This window comes from Plecotus auritus (assembly GCF_963455305.1).
Source record: "Plecotus auritus genome assembly, chromosome: 4".
NCBI classification, from domain to species: domain Eukaryota; kingdom Metazoa; phylum Chordata; class Mammalia; order Chiroptera; family Vespertilionidae; genus Plecotus; species Plecotus auritus.
Genome location: NC_137775.1, coordinates 31,765,633 through 31,788,803, shown reverse-complemented (window position 1 = coordinate 31,788,803; position 23,171 = coordinate 31,765,633). Strand labels below are relative to the sequence as shown.

General features: G+C 36.5%; 1 protein-coding gene across 4 annotated transcripts in view; it reads right to left on the bottom strand.

Moving 5' to 3' along the window:
• UTRN (utrophin) overlaps window positions 1-23,171 on the bottom strand; it is a 479,531-nt gene that overhangs the window by 260,767 nt on the left and 195,593 nt on the right. For 3 of the 4 annotated variants that reach the window (XM_080663479.1, XM_080663480.1, XM_080663478.1), the window contains 11 exons: window positions 21,355-21,510; window positions 19,468-19,638; window positions 14,810-14,989; window positions 10,434-10,562; window positions 9,958-10,128; window positions 9,179-9,340; window positions 8,638-8,775; window positions 6,995-7,186; window positions 5,628-5,800; window positions 2,131-2,281; window positions 308-483 (listed from right to left, as the gene is read on the bottom strand). In XM_080663479.1, coding sequence (XP_080519605.1) covers window positions 308-483; window positions 2,131-2,281; window positions 5,628-5,800; window positions 6,995-7,186; window positions 8,638-8,775; window positions 9,179-9,340; window positions 9,958-10,128; window positions 10,434-10,562; window positions 14,810-14,989; window positions 19,468-19,638; window positions 21,355-21,510 — 1,799 coding nt within the window. Of the gene's footprint in view, window positions 1-307; window positions 484-2,130; window positions 2,282-5,627; window positions 5,801-6,994; window positions 7,187-8,637; window positions 8,776-9,178; window positions 9,341-9,957; window positions 10,129-10,433; window positions 10,563-14,809; window positions 14,990-17,101; window positions 17,128-19,467; window positions 19,639-21,354; window positions 21,511-23,171 lie in introns of those variants that run through there. The other variant, XM_080663481.1, reaches the window with a different exon arrangement.

Sequence of the window (23,171 nt, the reverse complement as noted above, 5' to 3'; positions counted from 1 at the left end):
TCTTTCAACTACTTCCAGTTCCTGCCACATGGTCACCGTATCACAATAAACAGTCAGAAATAAAAAGAACAAGGCAATTTTTACAGTATCATACTGCGTAGAAAAGTGGGACTTCATGGACAGCCTGAAAATTCAGTTAGGAGAAGGGTTCTAAAATGCAGAACAAGGACAGTGCAGGTCTTAACTGTCAGCAGAGCTACTGTAATATCAGGCAACAAGAGAACTTTGAACTCCTCTGATTGTATCTTTAAAAGGCCCTGCCCAAAATGTCTACCCTTGTGCCCTTAACTTATTGAGGCTCAGTCACCTTGGCCGCCGATCCTTCACCTCTGCGATGATCGCAGCCCAACGCTGGTTTAAGCCTGCCAGCTTGTCTTTTAAGAAGCTCCCATCTGTGGGGGAGAGTCTCTGGACAATCCCGTCCCCAGTTCTGTTTAGTGCTGCAAAACCGGGCTGGTGACTGCTGATCCCTTCTTCAAGTTCCTACAACAGAGTACAACCCAAGATGAATTCTGCAACTAAATTAAGATGTTCCGATGCAAGGGACCCCCCAGGTTCCCAGGCATTAATTTAAGTGTCAGAGGAACAAAGTCCTGGCATACATTATGTTCATGAAAAAGGCATTTAAAAACACTTTCATTAAATTTCAGTAAACACACTAAACAAAACCCATTTTGAAATCTCACCCACGTCTGTGCATGTCATACAGTGAAACAGGATAGATAAATAATATGAAATACATAGCAGCTGTTTACAACTGAAGCATAAGCATCAATCAGGTTTGATTAAATGGGATTGCTTATCTTTTTCCAAATACGTGCTTGAAAGCATCCCTCAAAAGGAAAAATAAACCCATATGCCCTTATGTCCTATCGCATATAGGTAAACCTCAATGTGCATTTTCTTGAGACATTGCTTCACTGGTCTCTAAATTTTTAAGCAACAGATTTAAAGAGAATATTTTAAAGTTAAATTTAAGCACTCATCTATATCTCTAAAAATAAGAAAAATGCATTAACATGTATATGAGAAAAATAAATGTATTTGTTAACACCTCATGAACCTTCTACATAAAATATGTTTTTAAAATATAATAAAAGAGAAAATATTTTAACAATGGTAAATTGAAATTTTGCTTGCTTTTCGACCATTGTGTTTAAAGACCTATTTTATTAGCAGAACCGATTTTGCTACTGTTATATTTCCTAAGACTGAATTAGACTTACATGAGCAGCTGCCCTGATATAGCTCATGAATAATTTACTTTTATAATAATTATCAATAATACAAAATGGAAATAAGATGCCTAAGTGCTAAGTACAGAAAACAGAGCTGAGGTATGCTGATATCTTTCTGCCTTAGTCTTGGGTACAAAATTTTACAAATGTTATTCTAAGTATAATTTTTTTAATTTTTAAAATATATTTTTATTGATTTCAGAGAGGGAGGTGAGAGGGAGACAAAGAAAGAAGCATCAATGATGACAGAGAATCATTGATTGGCTGCCTCCTACACGCCCCACACCGGGGATCCAGCCTGCAACCCAGGCATGTGCCCTGACTGGGAATCAAACCGTGACCTTCTGGTTCATAGGTCGACCCTCAATCACTGAGCCACACTGGCCTGGCATAAATATAAATTTTTTTAAAATAATAAATAATTTTTTTTCATATTAGCCACTAAAGAGTATTTTTAATTAAATTTCACTAAAATTCTAATTAAAAATGTAAATAATGTTTCTTAAGCCTTTATGACTGAAAACTAGATCTGGAACAAAATTTACAGGCTGTAATGCATCTAAAAATTCATATATTTAGCCCTAACTTTCAAAATATATCATAAATGCCAAATACTAAAAGAATATGGCCCAGCGTGGCTCAGTGGTTCAGCATCAACCTATGAACCAGGAGGTCACGGTTCGATTCCTGAACAGGGCACATGCTATGGTTTCAGGCTCAAATCCCCAGTGGGGGGCATGCAGGAGGCAGCTGATCAATGATTCTCTCTCATCATTGATGTTTCTATCTCTCTCTCCCTCTCCCTTCCTCTCTGAAATAAAAAAAAAGAAGAAGAAAAAAGGAATATGGCACTTACTTAGCAGATCTGCATCCTGTGATGGAGAGCACTCACCTGCTGGTGGACCCTGGCTTTCTCTAGGTCCAGGCCACCATCTGGAGCCAAGGTGTCAGCCAGTAACTCCTCGGCTTCCGTTGTCCACTGGGTGAGGTCATTAAGGTCACAGTGGAACTGTCTCCATTCTTCCATAGTCCTGTCAAAATAACTAGAGGACAAAAATTAACATAAAATAGGTTTCCAAACTTTCCAGGACTGCTTGGAAACTATTTTTCTAAATAAATTCAAATCTCATTTAAACTGAAAGCTCCAAAATCAGCGAATTCACAGCTCACTGCACTAGGATCAGTTTTCATAATGGATTACAGTTAATGATTCCTTTTAGAGAAACATGTATTGTACCAAGAAATCGGCACAAGCACCATCCTAGCCCCCTTTCTTTCACATACACACCTGCACACATACACACACATACTAGACAGCTTATTAACTGAAAAGACAGCCTTCTCCAGCTTGGAAAATTAAGATGGATTAGCTACAGGCAGTTAACCCACCCAACTTTAAACACTTAACATTTCAAATACCATGAAATGTCAAGTATGCTTAATTACTCTAGTCTCTTAGGAAAAAATTATGGTGTTTTACTTCTCAGGTAGAACAAAACCCAAAATGCCAAAGCACTTCAAAATTTCCTTTCCCTCCCTTATTCTCTGTGTGATAGACTGAATTGTGACCCCAAAACTCATGTGTTGAAGCCCTAACCCCTATAGTGACTATTAGGAGACAGGGCCTTAAGGGGGTTAATTTTTAAAATGAGGTCATAAGGGTGGGGCCCTAATCCCACACAACTGGTGTCCTAATAAGAAGAAAAAGAGACACCAGAGATACCTTTCTCTGTGTCTGAGAAAGCAGAGAGAAAAGGCCATGAAGGACACAGGGAGAAGGTGGCCATCTGCAAACCAATAAGAGAGGCCTCAACACAAACTAACCCTGCTGGAACCTTGATCTTGGAGTTACAGCCTCCAGAATTGAGAGACAATAAATGTATGTTGAGTAAGCTACCCAATCTGTGGTGTCTTATTAAGGTAGCTCTAGCAGACTAACATCCTCTGTGCAATGACTAATCCACAGTACAGTATGGAAGTGCCTGCAAAGCCCAGGTTAGGCAATGAGACAAAGGACTACTGAGTTGCCCATTTAATCCTCTCTCCTTTAGAAATAAGATAAAGTCAAAGTCCAGTGCTAGTCGTATTTGGAACATATAAAATAAGTATAAAAAAGTATAAGTTTACTGCAGTCAGATTCTAAGCACTTCCCTTCTGCCTTTTCATTTCTGTAAGTGGTGCTGGGAAAGGCTTAGAAGATTCCTCTGAGATTTTAATATTAATAAAATTTTTACTTTATATAATAAAAAGATATTACTATTTTAAAAAATAATAAAATGATCCCTGACATCTCTAACTCTAAAATAATGTTTATTTTTCCTTCTCCCATGAACGTCATTTTGAAAATGTAGTTAATATTTGTTAAGTGCCCAGAGGGAAGCAACATTCTATTGGGCATGACAAAATTAAGAGCACTTCAAACAGAATACTATGAAAAAATATTAAAACAATATTTATCGTCTTTGGTAAAAATGTGCAGTAACTAAATAACAACCACAAATTTCAACTTTGGGGATGCTGCAATAATAAAGAGAAAATGTTGCTAGAAAGGTTGCTCCAAAGATCTAAAGACTCTGAGAATATAAACAGCAAACCAAATAAATCTAAGCAGTATAGCCATAGGTTAAATGAGAGAGAGAGAGAGAGAGAGAGAGAGAGAGAGAGAGAGAAATGTTCAACTAGGAGTCACTAAGTCATCACCTCCTTTATGAACATGGTCAGTTCATATGGGAGGCAATATGCAATTGTGAAGGTCTATGGACTTCCAGAGAGTCAAAGGACTCAAAATCTAAGCCTTCATCTAGAAACATACAAGTTTGCTTTCTCTAATATTGCATTGGTATCTTTCCCCCAAAACATTCACCACCTCAGTTCCTGGTCTCTGATGATGTTACCATTGCCTACCTGGGTCCCTAGGCTTGATACTGAACAGTCAGTATATAGAACCACCCACCTGGAGCCTTAACACAAAACATATTTAAAAATAAAATTCAGGTGGCTTAGTTATTAAAAGTTAATTTTAAATCAAACAAAATTGTTTTTAAAGGATACATAAATATTTAACTAATATCACATAAAAAGTAATTTGTATGCATATAAACAAACCAAAATCACAAAGGAAAAAGACTCATACAATATAATTATATAAAATTAAACCCATACATAAAAAAAAATACCCTTAACAAAATTAGACGGCATATGAAAAGCTGGGACTAAGCAATAAACAAGAAATATGAATAGGTAATATCCTTAATGTAGAAAAAAGCTCTTATAAATTAATCAGTAAATAGTAATACCATACTAGAAAAATAAGCAAAGACATGACCTAACAACTGACAGAAGAAATAACACTGGGGCCAATAAACATATGTAAGAATATTGAAATGTCACTGATAAAGAAGTGAAAATCCATTGAGATGCAATTGCACTATACTATTGGCAAAGGTCTTAAAAAACAACAAACAACCTTTCATTGTTAACAAGGGTTTGGTTAACTTTCACATATACTGTTGGCAGGAGTATAAAAACCAATCTCATAATGCAGTGCAGAGCCTTAAGATGTTACTACTTTTAACAATTTAATCTTTATCTAATAAACAAGTCTAATTAAATAGAAGTATGCATAAAGGTACACTTAAAACAATATTCTCTAAATGTATACAGATGAATTTAAAAATCCATACAAACAAATATACCAAAAGACCACTGAAAGTGATCATTTCAAGGATTATATAATCACATAGAATATGTAGGCTAAAACAAAACAAAACAAAAAAGGTGAAGACCATGATGCCTAATTTTTGTGTATATGTCTCTAAAGTTTTCCAATATACTTTTCTGTGTTAACTTTCTCTTACATGGTACTTTATATTGGGCTATTTCACATCTTATTTGCCTTTCTACTACATACCCAGTTACTGCCAAAAATCTTCTCATTTTTTTTAATTCCACCTATTAATAGGCCTAGTCAAAATCTAGAAAGAAGGAGGCTCAAAATCATTTTATTTAACAAGTTATTTTTAAAGAGTTTGTGGTTATATATGGATTCCAATTATCTGTACCTGTCTCTCACATTAATCATCAACATGTTGGGAAAGTGAACATTAATGAAAACCCTTAAGTTATTTTAAAGAAAATGGACACTACTTAGATATTAAAAATTAAAGGTGCTTCCTTTAATTATTAAGATATTATGTTGCAAATGATTGCCTGTATGTAATCTCTTTCCTCTTTCTTTAAGGAACTACACTCATCACAATTTATTAAACAGGGCCTCTTCCAAGGATGTGAAACATACTCTCGTTAATCTTAATGTACATTTGACCTTTGTCATGGCTCATGAGCTTATAGGTTTTTTTTTAATTAAATTTTAACTTAATTTACACATACCCTTTACGATCATTGTACATCCTATTAATTCTGTCCCATTTTCCATTCAATTGAGTTAGTGTATCCCGGATCTGAATGGCTTCAGGTCCAGAAGCTTCAAGGATAACATCTGGTTGTTTCTCGTGAATGACTGCGATCTGCTCTCCAAGTTTGTCCAGTTGGTCTTTGATATTCTACAAATATATTGCCAAACATCAACAAAATCCAGCAAAGAGATAAAGAGAATGAAATCACAGATGAAAAATTTATATGGTAAAATACTTATTTAATAGATAATGACATATAATAATTTTTACTAATCAAAACTGAAAACTTAAAAAAAAAATACCCTGTATTGACCAAAGTATGAGGAATACTACATGATATCCCAATGGTGAGAAAAAAATCCTAACAGATGTTCCATGTGGCATTTTTCCAGATATAAAAAAATTCTGTAACATTCTGTAAAGGTAATGAAGTGCTTGAAGCTAAAATCATTTATATTTTTATATATATAATAATACTAGTTTAAATGACAGAAATGAGCTGTCAATCAAAGCCATCAAATCTATCAGCAATTTTATTGTGACCTTATATCCTATATGATAAAAGGCTAATATGCAAATAGATTGAACAGTGGAATGACCAGTCGCTATGATGCGCACTGACCACCAGGGGGCAGATGCTCAATGCAGGAGCTGCCCCTAGTGATCAGTGGGCTCCCACAGGGAGAGTGCTGCTCAGCCAGAAGCCCTGAGCCAGGCTCATGGCTGGCAAGTGCAGTGGCAGTGGCAGGAGCCTCTCCCACCTCCCCAGCAGCACTAAGGATGTCCAAGGGCTCCCAGACTATAAGAGGGAACAGGCCAGGCTGAGGTACCCCCTCTAAGTGAGCGATTTCGTGCACTGGTCCTCTAGTATAAGTATAATCAGATTATATGAACAAGCATTAATGATATTTAATAGTTTTGTGAGTTAACTGAATACTTCTAGATCCCTAATTAACTTAGAATCAACATCCCATCCCATACCCCAACCATTGGCCAATGTTAAATCATGATAGGTGGCAAGATTAATGCTGACATTTCATATCCAACTGGCAGTCCAGTTTATAAGAAAGCAATATGTTTTATGCAGGTGTTTGATTAAAAAATGTCTCTTACGATGGAAAGAAGTAATTGCATACTAAAAATCCATATCTACTTTTAAAAAATTAAATTTTTATAATATTTCCTTGGTGAATACAGGAAAGGTTTATTATTCATACACTTTATTAATTCCTTGGCCCAAGTTTTAAAAGCTACAGATCATCTAGGAAGGCACAATGACAAATTCCTTGCATTATTTCTACATTAACTGCAGCTATTCAAATGCCCTGCCTGGAGTTTTACCTTCAGAGCATCTTCCTGAAAAGAGAAGTCTTCATACACAGCAGTGCTTAGCTCTGGAGTATTGAGTGATAACTCAGCATCATCCATAGAAAGTAAAACCTTGTTAATTTCAACCAAATAATCTGTAGGAAGAAGTGATGATTTAATTCCAAAAGCTAGTTGGCCTGTTCTCCTCTGTTGAATAGGAATTGCCTGTAAAATCATTAAAAATAATAATGTACATTTCTTAAAATATCCCCACAATTAATTGAAAAAAGCACAAGACTATTTTGCGGAGAAGTACAATACTTAGAACCAAATTTTTTAAAACTATGTTTTGATTTTTTATATTTTTACTCTGCTTTGCTATGTAAACCCTTAACAATCTCTATTCTAATTTTCGTCTGCAGCCTGCTCTTAAACAGAAATGTTTCACTTTAAGACCAATGCCACCTAAACTCATTTAGCAAACAGGAAAGCATAACAGGTTCTTTCCTGAGTTACTGAGGACAGGAGAATATGCTGCAAATCATAAACTTCCATATGAAATGAAACATTTTAATATCATTATTATTTCACCCATTTTTAAAATCTCACAATTATATTTAAGACCTCAGAACCTCACTGTTAAAAATGTAACTAAGTTAAATATGTATTTATAACATAACAAGAAATTCAATGGGGGTTTTGATTAGAATAACATACAGGTAATTCAATATATAATCTTAACGTTGGAGAACAATATTATAGAACATGAATATCCTACATAAGACAATAAAAGGTCCTAACACACTAACTTCAGACAAAACTAAGCTAAACTGAGTGGACTACTTATCTGCCCTAATAATTCTATTTTCTGTGTCCTCTAATCAGAACTTCCAAAATAACAAAGGGGATGGGCCACACCCTAGTCCTTAAGGAGTTGAATTCTTTTACTTGTGGATAGCTACAATTTAATAAATGCTGGCTACTACTTGCAAATAGCCACAGTGCATCTACTCATGAATTAAGATAGCTTCTTTCATAGTTTCACTGTATCCCTATATTGAACTTCTGAAAAATGATATTCCTCTGTAAATTCAAAAGTATAGTAAAATGATCACAAATACATGTTCATTGAGTTAGTGACTCTGAAAATGGTTACAATTCCTAAATGAAACTGAAACTCAAGACTAAAATCATCAAGTTAATAACAAGATTTAATCTAGAGTTCCGCATTTATTTGTCACAAGAACAGACCTCTTGTACAATGTGGCGGGGGATATGGCCATTGAAAAGGAAGCTGGTAGTGAAGCTTTTCTAGTTTATCAACTTCACTAATTTGGTTATTTGTAAACTAGACATTTTTTTTGACATGGTCAGGCCTCTCTATGTAAACTACAGATCCGAAGGAGGAATCTACTCTAAAAGAAAAAGGTCCCTTTTAAGATTTAGTACATTATCAGAAATCCAACAGAGATGCCCAATAATAAGGTTTTATGTTCCCTATTTTCTTTGACTCTTGCCCCACCTAAGTATAAACATGTTTAGCAATGCACACCAGAAAGGAGAAGGAGACAGTATTCCCAATGGTGTGTTTTGAGGTGTCCATGAATGCAACATCAAACATCTGAATGACAAGGGCTGAGTTATTTCAGTGAAACAGACACTCCCCATGACAATACCTTAGTTTTGTTGTATCTTGTGTGCAAAAGTAGTAACTGCAAACGGATCTCTTCTTTTTTATTATCCTCCATAGGTTGATGTAACATTTGTTCTCCTCTTTGTAGAACTTCCTCAATTTGGGCTCTTTCCTCATCCATCTGAATGTTTAGAAAGAAAAAATTTACTCAAAAGAAAAATGCATATAGGGTCACTTACCATCAGTTCCCAAGGAGGAAAACTAACCTACAAAATATAACTCAAGATATGTTCATCTAAATTACATGCAACAAAAAAGTCATGTCTTTCTTAAAATATTTCATATTTGATGTTAAAACATAAAGAATGCTAGTTAGTTTAGCATTAAGATAACACTATTTTTAGTCAGAAAGTGCGATGTCTATTTTTTAAGCATTACATAAGTCAATTACATTGACACTCATCAGAAAATCATGACTGTTCTATCATGTTTGGCAGATATTTGGGTAAACAATATTGGTGTAAAACTATAATTAACAAAGAATAAAAATAAGAACATCATAGTTTGAAAAACTCTGAACCAACCTTTTCATCTTCATTACTGGATTCCAAATGCTTTTCCACAACTTTTAACATATAGTCTATGTCACTTTCTAATTTTTCCAAGTCAGAGAAAGGCACATCAGCTTCAAGTGCTTCCATGGTGACCAGAGATTGGTATGATAATGGTTCCTGGCCAATTAGCAGCTGTGGAAGGAAAATCATTCTTTAAAAAGATATTCTTAACTGGACCTTCTGTCATTAATCAGAGGGATGGAATGTCAGAAAAGAAATCAGCATTTATTTGAATTGACTTTAATTTCACTCATTTACAGCAATGATTTTACCAATTTGAGCTTCTCTGAATTACCCCATTTTCACCAACCTCATAGCATTATTATTACACCCATTTTTAAAATCTCACAGTTATATTTAAGACCTCAGGGATGTGAAATAGTGTGCAAATGGCTGTGGCCTGCCTGTTTGGAGGATTCTGAGACCACATATGAGCACAGTAGGAAACAGTGCCATGATCTAAAAGCCATCCCTGCATGGCCACCGACAAAGAGAAAGGCCACCACCTAGTACAGGTGCGTCCCAAAGGAAGTCTCCGTTACCTTTCGCGGTTAGGAGTGCCCTTGGAGTGGGACAGCCAAACTTCAGCAAAGTACACATTTCTCAAGGACAAATGCTCCATTCCAAGAAAAATTTACTTTTAAAAATTTACTTTTAAAATTATTTACTTATGTATACCACATATTCATCTATAATTTAGATGCATACTTCTATGAAAAATAGCCTTATATAAAAATATAATTACTCACGTTGGCACTTTCGATGTGTTGAGACACCTTTTCAAAGTTTCTATTCAGTTCAGCTAATTTGGGCTCTACCAGTTCCCTGCATGAGCCTCCGCGAGCATTCATCAAAACAACAGCTTGATCGCGAACATCCTCAACTTGCAATCTGGCATCGTCCAGCTCAGAAAGTAAACGCTAATTGTAAGAAAACACAAATTATCACACCGGAAAAATCAAAATCAAACATGGGTGCGACACTAACTAAGAATTAAAGGCAGTTTAAATAAATGTCTGGGATTCCTAAGAAGAGATTTTAATACAATCAACTTGCATCAGAGCTGTTCATATATTAAGACTCATTCAAGACTTCAGGTCCTCCCACCAAAATAAACACTGATGAATGGGAGAACGTGTGCACAGGTAACTTGGCACATTCCACCAGAGAAAGACTACAGCCAAACCTTCCACCCCCAGAAGTATGACTGCTCCTCTTTCGCTACCTTCACAATTTCTTCCTGTTTACTTGCTGGTTTTTTTTCAATCTCATCCAATAGAGCTTCAGCTTGATAAAGCCAGGTACTTATGTGAGCAACATTTCCATCAAATATGTCCAACTGGTTCTGATGGCTCTGGAAGGGAATTAATAAAGGGTTGATACAACCAGATGAAATATTTAACATGATAATCTTCAAAGAGATTTAAAAAGCCTTCCAAGAGCTCATTATATGCTGAATTGAAAGGGTTTCCACCTTACTGAAAGTTTCTTTTTCAATATCATTTTATTTGTCTCCCTTATTCTTCATTCTTACATTGCAAATAATCTCATTTGCCTCCTTGATCATATTTGTTTAAAACTCATTTAAGAAAGTAATAACATAAAAGAATGATTAAAATATGGATTGATTAAGCGTCTGCTGTTCAGTAGACTAACATCTTCGAGGGCATGTCCTGTGTCTTTTCACCACGGTGTCACCAGCACTTAATATCACATCTGGCACAGACCTCAGTACTATTTCCTGAAGCAGGATACGTGATCAAGAAAATAAATCCAAAAACAAAATCAAACTTTAGATTAAGCTGAATAAACTGGCGAAATGGGTGGCACTAACGTGAGAATTTAGAACTTGATCAAAAAGGGGTGGAGACTTAGATAAAATTAACTTTTAGAAACTGTTTTATAGGATAAATGAAACTGTAACAAATTTATAAAAAGTGTTTAAAAGACAAGGAAACAAATTATTTATCTATAACATGGAAAAACAGTTGAAAAATAAAATGAGAACTAATAAATGACATGAGAAATGTTTTGACAGTGTTCTGCATTTTAAGTAAGAAGAATTGAAAAGCACCAGACTTATTTGCCCCAATAAAGCAGGTAAATCACTATTCTAACAGGACTAGGAAGAGACTACTTGAAAAGAGAATTAGAAGGTACAGACTGAAAAATATAGAAGGGTTATGAAAATGTGGATAAAGCTATATATATATTTATATATACTAGAGGCCCGGTGCACGAAATTCGTGCACGTGGGGTGTGTCCCTCAGCCCAGCCTGCACCCTCTCCAATCTGGGACCCCTCGAAGTGCCTAGGATAGGATCGGGACTAAACGGGCAGTCAGACATCCTTCTCACAATCCAGGACTGCTGGCTCCCAACTGCTCGCCTGCCTACCTTCCTGATTGCTCGTAACTGCTTCTGCCTGCCAGCCTGATCACCCCCTAACCACCACCCTGCCAGCCTGATTGATGCCTAACTGCTCCCCTGCCAGCCTGATTGTCCCTAACTGCCCTCCCCTGCAGGCCTGGTCACCCCTAACTGCCCTCCATGGCAGGCATGGTCCCCCACAACTGCACTCCCCTGCAGGCCTGGTCCCCCTACCTGCTCTCCCCTGCAGGCCTGGGTCCTCCCCAATTGCCCTTCCCTGCAGGCCCGGTCACCCCCAACTTCCCTCCTCTGCTGGCCTGGTCACCTCTAACTGCCCTCCCCTGCAGGCCTAGTCCCTCCAAACTGCTCTCCCCTGCTGGCAATCTTGTGGCAGCCATCTTTGACCACATGGGGAAGACCATCTTGTGTGTTGGAGTGATGGTCAATTTGCATATTATTCTTTTATTAGATAGGATAGAGGCCTGGTGCACAGGTGGGGCCAGCTGGTTTGCCCTGAAGGGTGTCCCGGATCAGGGTGGGGATTCCCTTGGGGCGTGGGGCAGCCTGGGAAAGGGGCCTGTGGTGGTTTGCAGGCTGGCCGCACCCCCCAGCAACCCAAGCAGAGGCCCTGGTATCTGGGATTTATTTATCTTCTATAATTGAAACTTTGTAGCCTTGAGCGGAGGCCAGGGCTGGCCAGAGCAGGCGGGAAGCTTGGCTTCTTCCATTGCCGGGGAAACCCAAGCCTCCTGCTCGCTCTGTGGCCACAGCCATCTTGGTTGGGTTAATTTGCATACTCGCTCCTGATTGGCTTGTTGGTGTGGCTTGTGGGCATAGCAAAGGTATGGTCAATTTGCATTTTTCTCTTTTATTAGTGTAGATATATATACTGAGTGGCCAGATTATTATGATCTCTGAACGCATAATAATCTGGCCACTCAGTGTGTGTGTGTGTGTGTGTGTGTGTGTGTGTGTGTGTGTGTGTTTGTGTATATGAGGCCCGGTGCATGAATTCGTGCATTGGTTGGGTCTGGCCAGCCAGGCAAGGGTGAGGGAACATGGGCAGTTGGCCGGCCTGCCTGCTAGTCGAACTCCTGGTCAAGGGGACAATTTGCATATTAGCCTTTTATTATATAGGATATACAATGAGTGACCAGATTATTATATGTTCAGAGATCATAGTAATCTGGCCACTCAGTATATATATCCATGAAGTAATTAATAGTGTAGTGGTATAATCAAAGACTAACAACATATAACACTTAACAATTATCATAATCATGATGCTAACATCTAAAATTGGTTATCCTATCTAATAAAAGAATAATATGCAAATTAATCGTCACTCTGTGATAAAAATTGCGGTGCCCATAGCCACAAGATGGCAGCGCCCAGTCCTCTCAGCCCCGCTGGAGTCCCCCAGTCTCAGGGAGGGCTGCCATTGAAAGCCAGCAGAGTAAGCGGCCTGGCGGAATGTTGCCCAGAGGCCCTCCTGACCCTTTATAAAAAACAAAAACAAATTCACTCCCCATGGCGCGATCCCCTCCCAGCGGCAGCAGCCTGGGCTGGGGTCTCAGCCTGGGAGGGACGCGCACCCCCACGGCGTGATCCCCTCCCAGCGGTGGCAGCCTGGGCTGGGGTCTCAGCCTGGGAGGGACGCGCACCCCTACGGTGTGATCCCCTCCCAGCGGCGGCAGCCTGGGGTCTCAACCATTGAGTCACACCAGCCAGGCAGATATGGAGGAATCTTACATGTTTCTTTTTTTTTAAAATATATTTTATTGATTTTTTACAGAGAGGAAGGGAAAGGGATAGAGAGCTAGAAACATCTATGAGAGAGAAACATCGATCAGCTGCCTCCTGCACTCTCCCCACTCACTGGGTATGTGCCCCCAACCAAGGTACATGCCCTTGACCAGAATCGAACCTGGGACCTTTGCGTCTACAGGCCGACGCTCCATCCACTGAGCCAAACCAGTTAGGATTGTCCAATATGCTAAAGAAAAAACCCTATCTAATAAAGAGGGAATATGCAGGGGAGGGCATTTGGGGGTGACTGGGTTGTCAGGGGAGGGCAGTTGGGGACGATTGGGCTGGCAAGGGAGCAGTTAGGCATCGATCAGGCTGGAAGGGGAGTGGTTAGGGGCAATCAGGCAGGCAGGCGAGCAGTTGGGAGCCAGCAGTCCCGGATTGTGAAAGGGATGTCCGACTGCCTGTTTAGGCCCAATCCCACAGAGATCGGGCCTAAACAGGCAGTCGGACATCCTCCAAGGGGTCCCAGATTGGAGAGGGTGCAGGTTGGGCTGAGGGACACCCCCCCCCCAGTGCACGAATTTCGTGCATCGGGCCTCTAGTTTTAGACATAATTATATATAAGCACTACATGTTTTATGTCATATAATCATCACAAAAACTGTATGAGGTAGAAATAATAATAATGCCCATTTTACATATGAGAAAACTAAGATTTAGAGAACATTCAAGTACCTTGACCAATGTCACCCAACTAGTCAAAATTATTATTAGAAATTAGAGGCCTGGTGCATGACATTCATGCACTGGGGGGTGGGGGGGTCTCAGCCTGGCCTGCGTCCTTTAGCAGTCCAGGAGCCCTCAGGGGATGTCTGACTAATAGCTTACACCGGCTCCTTATGGGGAGTGGGCCTAAGCCATCAGTTGGACATCCTTAGCGTTGCCACAGAGGAGGGAGAGGCTCCCAGCACCTCCGCTGCACTCACCAGCCGTCAGCCTGGCTTGTGGCTGAGTGATGCTCCCCCTGTGGAAGCATACTGACCACCAGGGGGCATCTCCTGCGTTGAGCATCTGCCCCCTGGTGGTCACTGTGCGTCATAGTAACCGGTTGTTCCACTGTTCAGTCAATTTGCATTACCCTTTTATTATACAGGATTATAAATAATATATAGCTTATGATAATTAAATATAATAATAAATCATTAAAATGCAACAAATAAGTATACTTACTAAGATATTAAAGTATATACTTCCATGTATATGACAAATGGTTATTACCTACTAGAGATATTTCAAACTCTTTCTAGCTATTGCCTTTTTAAAGAAAAAAAAATAAGATGTAATCTAATGAAATTAATTCACAAGCAAAACATTACTGTGACACCGAGAAAATAGAATTTGGAATTCTAATCAAAGTTGTATTCATTTTTAAAGAATTAAAGGAGAGAAGATTTCATCATTAACTTTTCCTGAAACATACCATTAAGGTATTGCACCAGTCCTCAGTCCAGGTACGCACTCTGCTCCAGCCAGCGTTGAGGACACAGAGCCTCTCTTCTAAAACAGGCTCGCTGCCCTCGATCAAGTTCTGAAGGGCAGCACTACTCTCTGTGATGGTATTTAAATCAGCTTTTCTCTTTTCCAGATCCTTCAGAATAGTCTAGAAAATAAAAATACCAAGACGCATTTGATCTTTCAGAACATGATAAAAGTTTATACAACCTTCCTTTAAAAAAAAAAACAAAAAACAGAAAACTTTTCTTCCACATACTCCCTAGAAAGTTTACAACTGCCAAAGGTTTACAAAACTCCATAACTTACTAACATGTGAGAGTTCTTAAGATGCTAATAAAAATGGAAACATTTACTTATGCATATAACAGGAAATGTATTAAACTCAGATATGAAAAAAAAGGTTATTTATTTATTTTAAGTATACTAGTAAATTCCATGTATCACACACAAATACTAATTTATCTTCATCATAACTCTGGGTGTAAACAATCAAGTTCACTTCCTGTAACTATAGCTGGCAAAGCAGAACTACCCCAGAACTCATAATTCTAAAATTCATAATGAATATATCTCCTTGATTCCTACAGGAGACAATTGAGTACGATAGTTACTTGCAAGGACTGCATCCTATAACTAAATAGCCTAACGTAATTTACTGTAAAAGCATTACAAAAGTATTTCATCCTAAGTAAATTATTAAGAACTAGCACATCTAAGTTTTGGTCTTACAATTGTCATAATACTCTGGATAGTATAATGACAACTTACTTCTTATGTTCATAAGATTCAATAGGCAAGGTATATAGTCAGAGAGTTAGAGAGAGAATATTTGATTCCAAAATTAAAACTACAATGTTCTTTCAATCATAAAGTGACATGTGCATATCTAACCTACTGCTGCTGGCACCTTTTTAAACCAACATTAAAACCAATTCTTTAAAGGAGCGCGAGTCTATATTTAATCTCACATCATTAAATCACATTTTGGAAAGCATAAAAATTGCAAATTCACCAGGGAGTCAAGGTTTGAACATTTACTTGGCCATGTCAATTACTGATATTTTTAAAAGCACTGAAATGTTTCTCTCAAGTGTCCTTCTCCAGAAGGGAGGGGGGAAAAAATAGAATACCCACAGCCATGTTTCCTGAAGTTAAGACTTTCTGCATTCCTTCAGTGGGAATGTACTGACTAGTGTGGTCTTTAAGAAAGATTTAACTATGAGTAAATAAATTGAAACAGTACACATGCTATCTATGCTAACAGATTTCATTGTAAAGAGAATGACCACATCTAAAATAATGACATTGAAACCATGGAATGAAAACTCTACGTTCAGGAATAAAAATGCTATTTAAATTTTGCATTGAAAATAACTTTACCTATTTTTAAGTGCAAATATATTAAAATGTGGTGAAATATGCATGTTTCATAAATCTGAAAACACAACCTTGAAAAAATGGATGATTATGTTACATATTGATGTTTCATTCGATTTACTCTAGTGAAGAGAATGTGCTGTGAATTCATAACTTGTATATACCACCTTCATTATTTCAAGTCCAAAATAAGACTAAATGGGAATTTAAGAGTAAGTAGTTACAGAAAAGATAAGTTTATTTTTACAGTCTTAATCTGAAAAATTAATTGAATTTATATGTGTACAAAGATGAATGAATAAAAATTAAATATGCAAAAATGTTATATGTACCAGCTATAAGCAATTAATAAAAAAGGTATGTTTTTTAAAGTATGTAAAATAAATTAACTTCTTTGCATATATGTGTGTGTGTGTGTGTGTGTGTGTGTGTTTATGAAGAAAATAACCAAAGCATTATATAAGGATTTTAAAAATTTGAGGGGAAATGAGACATGCCATGTGACATTATAACAATAATGTCAAATCCCCTCAAAACAAATCTATAAATTTAAGGCAATTCAAATCAAAATTTCTAAGAAAATATTTTTTTAAGATTTTGAGAATAATACTGCTGAAGTTTATATGAGTGTATACAAAAAAAGGAACATTAAAAACAGGGAATTTATTAAGTATATATTCAAACATATTATAAAGCCACATAGCTAAACGCCTAAAAAACATTTCAGAGGGCTGGATCAGTGAATGAGTAAACAAAGAAAATCAACAGCCAAAAATAATAGATGAAGTTAGCAAGTCAAATCAATTGGGGAAGAGATAATTACTCAGTAGATAGTGCTGAGATAACTGGTTAACTACTTGGAAAAAGGTTAGAGCCTTACCTCATTATATACACCAAAATAAATTCCAGAAGGATTAAAGCATTAAAGATAAAAAGATGAAACTATAAAAGAACTAGAAGAAAATGTAAGTAAATAATTACATAACCTTGGAGCAGAGTTGAACTTTTTAAGCACTAATGGCATATATAATGAAGAAAATGATGATTTTATTATTTAAAAATATATAATAACAGCATTTTTAAAATATATACAGAATATAAAGGGAACTACAGTAGCAAAAATATTTTTGCAATAATAGACAACATACAAAGCATTAATAATTTAATAGGTAAAGAGCTCTAAATCAAAAGACCTAACAGGTGAAAAAAAATGGTCAGATTACAATAAAAGGCAATTTTTTAAAAAAGAACTACAAATGGCCTATAAACTGATGGAAAATATTCTAATTAACTAACCAAAACATATCTGCCTACCATTGTCAAAGCTGTGGCTAAAACAAGCAAGTAAGAATTCTCAAATGGAGCTGGTAGGTACAATTTCTGAAGGACAATTTCATAATTTGTATAAGACTTTAAAATGGATATATCCCTAGACTCAATATTTTTAGCTCTAAGAATTTATCCTCATAAAATAATTATAAATACATGTTATGATTTAGCTACAAGTATATTCATCATAGCATTTTTTATTTTTTGTTAATCCTCACCCAAGGATTTTTTTCCCATTGCTTTTTGGAGAAAGTGGTAGGGAGGGAGGGAAAGAGAAGAGAAAGAGAGAGAAGAGGGAGGGGGAGAGAGAGAAAAACATCAGTGTGAGAGAGACACATTGATTGGTTGCCTCCTGCATGTGCCCCAACTGTGGTGGGAATCGAACCTGCAATCCAGGTATGTGCCTTTGTCTGGGTATCGAACCTGAGACACCTTCAGTGCAAGAGCTGATGCTCTACCCACTGAGCACACTAGACAGGGCATAGCATTTTTCATAATAGTGAAAATTGGTAATAAATCAAATGAACATAAATAGAAAAATGGAACTATCAAAAATAAAATATGCAATTAAATATTAGGCCTGTCTCCATTATGAGATACAACATACAGGTAAAGAAAAATGTTAAAAATATAAGGTGGTTTGTATTTTTTTAAGAAAGTCATAAAACACTAAATAGAATAGAATTATTTTCAAATACATACTGTGCCTGTGCATGTCTATATGTGCCTGTAAAAAACTGAAAAGATAACAGTGTTCTTTCATTATAGATAATTTTTGCTCCCCTCTTTTCTTTTTCACTATAAAAATGTCATTCAATTAGCTTATATAATTTATGTTACTAATGAGAAAACAAGGGCTTTCAAAATATATTGTACAAAGAAGGTAATATTTCCTTGAAAAAGCTAAACTTAACAAAAATAAAGTTTGGTGCCTTTGTTTCCCATTCACCCACAATACACCTATAAATGCCAACATTCTTCATTGCCTGCATATATTTTTTTCACTTCACACAGCCCATGGCATAATTATGCTTTTCATCAGCTATTTTCTAAACTGAGAACACTCTCTCTAGTGCCTAATATCTTGACTTTCATTCAACTGTTCTCTTCACAGAGCATTCAAATTAAAGAGTTGCATCACCCCCTATGATCTCAAATCCCCTCCTCTTCACTTCCCACAGGCCAGAACGAGTGTAGGATGCCAAAACGATCTTGTGACTTTATAGAAATTTTTGTCACAGTATTGATCATTATTTTCAGTACTTATCTCTAGTATACATGCCTCTTTCTTAGAAAGTAAATTTGGGAAAAGAAAATGCCTTGGTAAAAAAAAAAAAAAAAAAAAAAAAAACTACTTTGTATTCCATTCCTTCTTTGTCTACTTCAAAAAAGAATTGGAAAATCCACTCCTAATCTCTATAATATCAAAGTAACTAAAGAGCCAAAGAAAACTCTTGGATCTTTCGTTGATTCTTTTGAAAATTCTGTCTCTGTGCTCTTTACATCTGTTTGCAATAGAAAAGCTAGTAACTAGTACAAAAGTTATTGTAGAAGAATTAACAAATAAATTCAGCACAACACTGTGTGAGGAATGAATACTCAAAAGAAATCAACTTTGAAAGTGTAACTATCATATTTTCAAGTGCACATAAGCAGAACGCCTCTGAAGGCCTGTTGGTGACTGATCAGAGTTTAACACTTTTGGAATGAAGACAAAAGTAGATTCTTGAAATAGTTGTTTTAAAAATATTCTTATTGTTTTTCTTAGCGCAGAGAAGTAGAAAAAATAACGGAAAAAAGAAAAGGCTATAGTTAATACAAAATGGAGGAAAATGACATCCACCCAGATTGCCCTGAACAAAAATGCCACAGGTCACGCTGGCATGATATTGGTGGTCCCCGTGAACCACAACTCACTTTAGCCCAGGAAATCTCTGTATCCAAGTCGCTGAGCAAACCTTCTGAGGTGGATTTCTGCACCAGTTCCGCTTCAGTCACTGAAAGCCACTCCGAGAGAGAAGCAGCCTCTTTCTTCATTTTCCGGGACAATTGGGATGCTCTTTCCAGATCCTGTTTTCCGTCTGTCACCTGAAACGAAGGAAGCGAGAGGACTAAACATGGATAATAGCTGAGGATCCAAACTGACTCGGATTGAATCCCAAGAGATATACAACCTTGATCTCTGCAAGGGGACACTATACAGTAGTAGTTAAGTGTCAGGCAACCCTGGGTTTTCATCTTAGCTCTGCCACTTCTTTCCTAAGGGACCTTGGTAGAGGTATGACCCTCCAAAGGTTGTTCTGAGTTTTCAATGAGAAAAATAATGAGAAAAATACATACACAAAGGACTTGGACCAATCCTTGCAACAAAGTTAAGGGATCGGTAAGTGTTATCTTCTACTATTTTGAACACAAGATGCTTAAAATCATCTCAATGACGGACTTTGTTTAAAAAACATTATATCCTAGCAATTTGAGGGGAAACAGCACGATTTTCACAATCATGTTTTACAATTAACCATTTAATGAAAAATACAGTAAATGACTATGCAATAAAACCCTTTATTATTATTTTGTTCTTACTATTGTTGACAGAAAGCAAAATGAACTGAATTAACATTGACCAGACTCTGGATACATCTCCCAAATGGTGTTAAGGAATAGTACACATGTTATACAATAAAACCCACAACCACCTCTGTAATAGGCATTGCCCTTCCTATTTTACAGAACAGGACAGTGAAGCCTAAAGAGGGTAAGACCATGACCCAGGTGACACAGCCATTGGATTGAGCCTGGTCTGAGCCAGTAGCCCGAATTAGAGAACAGGTGAAAAAACCAGCAACACCATTCTCGTGCATAAATTGCCCGTTCAATAAATAAATATAACGTTTCAAAAAGAACTTCAGCTGTGTAATACCAAAATGATGCACTGAGAAATGTGATCCAGTGGTACAGTGCATCAAAATGAATCAAAATCAACAACCCAATCTTGCAGAAGTGAAGTGAACGCCCAGGAAATGTATGGACTGCCCATCTTCACTGGTTTGAAAGTGATAACATTTTAGCTGGTTTTCTCTGGGCTCTTACAGAAACTCAGTTACTATTTAATAACTCAAGAAGGATCTAAAATATAATCTAACACAGCTTTCTAATACTGCCAAGCTTTCAGTTCCACACTTTTTTTTTTTTACTTCCCTGGTTTCAAGACTGAGATTCTCAGTGAGAGAAGACACTCAGCCTATTGGATCCAGTCAGTAAATGACCCACCCCTCCCCCACCGATTTCACTAAAATGTCCAAATTATAGCTGTTTCCTGAAAGGATTTTAAATCCTGCTAGATCAATGTGACCTTCTTGTCACATAATATTTATTAGAACCTGATGTTTGAACACTCTCAGTAGACTATTCAATTTAAATACCAATTTAAATTCAATTTTTAAAATTATGATTTTAAAAACCCTAAATGCTATTATTGGCATTGGCATAAACCAATAACTTGAGTTTAAACAGGGACTATTATTTTTAAAGTTTACTTTTGAAATGTCATAGTCATTGAAAATATAAAGTGAATCTGGATTAAATATTAAAAATAAGTTTCAATACAATTTGTACTCTTGCAATGTTAGCACAAACATTTAAAAATTAATAAAAATTATTGGAATCACTGAAAATATTATTAATACCATAAAATTTAAAGACACATTCTCCCAGAAGTGAAATTTTGAAATGCACAAAAGAGAAAGAGAGACACACACACACAGAGACAGAGAGAGAGAAGTGGCGGTGCGCTGCTGTCCTCACCTGAGCACCCAGGTCATTGTAGAGCACCTTCAGAGAAGTCAGCTGCTCGTCCAGCCCCTTGGGGTTGTCGGTTTGCTGCTTCTGAACAATGTGCCTTCCAGTTTTTATTACTGTTTCTACTTCAAGCTTGACTTCACTTAGAGTTTTATAGAGTTTCTTAAAAAGAAAACAAGACAAATCGCACAGATCACAGTGAAAACCCAGTAACTGGAATCATTTCAGAACACGGCTTATCCAGATTGACAACTATGATTTAACTACGGAGATCAAAGGGCTTTATCTTTCCCCGATTTGGATTCAAAGGATGAGTAAAATGGCATCAAGTTTGCAATAACTTTTTTAAATTAGAGAAGAAAATAAACAAATGGCATTTATACTTGTTTCCAAAAAATACTTATATATGTATTTTAAAAGTTTATGAACATTTTCCAAACATAAAACGTGAAAATATCAGGACTAAAAATTGGAATGTCTATCATTTTTAAAATTATGACTTTAAAAATCCTAAATGCTATTATTAGAAAAAAGCCAACTCTGGCTATATTTCTGGCTATTGGAATTTGGAAGTATTAGCATTCTTATTTTTTTCTTACAATTCTGAAGTACCAAGGCTACCACATCGGTACATACTACTTATGTAATAAGAAGATATATGACAACGTAACACATCAAGATGAATATGACTTTAAGAAATTTTAGTCATCAAGTCAAATTCAGAGCTGTCTTCATCTTCGTTACCTTAAACCAATCTGTGCAGGTTCTCTTGTCCATTCATCATGATCCTGACCTGAAGCATCTCAGGTGGCTCTGTCACATAATAGACCCCTGGGTCAAGTTACACACAGTCAAGAATGGTGCTTGCTTTGTTGACCTCTATATCTCAGTAAATATTTACATATATCAGTGTGTGCACACATGCACACACAGAGAGAGAGAAATGTATCCTATTTATTCATTCTTCCACCCATTTCAGCTTTTGAGTAATCAAACAACCTTTGGTATATAGCAGACATGTGGAGGTAAGAGTTTTGATAAGCACAAAGAACTCTTCCCAATCTTTTATTGTCTTAACAGGTGTCATCTTCAGCTTCTTCAGAATTCTTCTCAAGCAGAACACTAATTCTAAGAGTATGTATGCTTAGCCACATTTTAAAATGTATAAGCAATTGAATTTTAAAATTCAAGACTGCAAGACTGCAACAGCAATAAGGCCTTCTAAATCATTTTAAACCTAAAGATCTAAAAATTAAAATTAATTTTTCTAGAGAATGATTTTTCTGTAATATTCCTGACATCTGTTCTAAGTATAATTTCTTCTTTCATATTTTAGATTTAGACTTTATAAATTAAAATTTAAAATTTAAGTATCCTTAAGAATAATTTTTTACATGGTAATATTCCTAACATCCATTCTAAGTATGGTTCTTCTAGCTACCTTAAATTTATCCTTTAAAAGTTAGTTCTTTAGTCATATTCTGCCAAAGCCTTTCCTAATATCATGCTGTGATTATGAGTGTTTCCTTTGTTTTTTAATCACATTTATATATATATATATATATATATATATATATATATGTGTGTGTGTGTGTGTGTGTGTGTGTATACACACACACATATATATATATATATATACACACACATATATGTATGTATATTTATGCCTTTTTTCTTTTTTATTTCACGACACTGTAATAATTGATTTTACTCCCTCCTATCTATCTCCCCTATCTCTTCTAATGTCTTGGGAGGAAAAGACCACACTTCTTATTTATAACCTGTTTTTCATCATTCACTCCTATTGTTAGCACACCATAGAC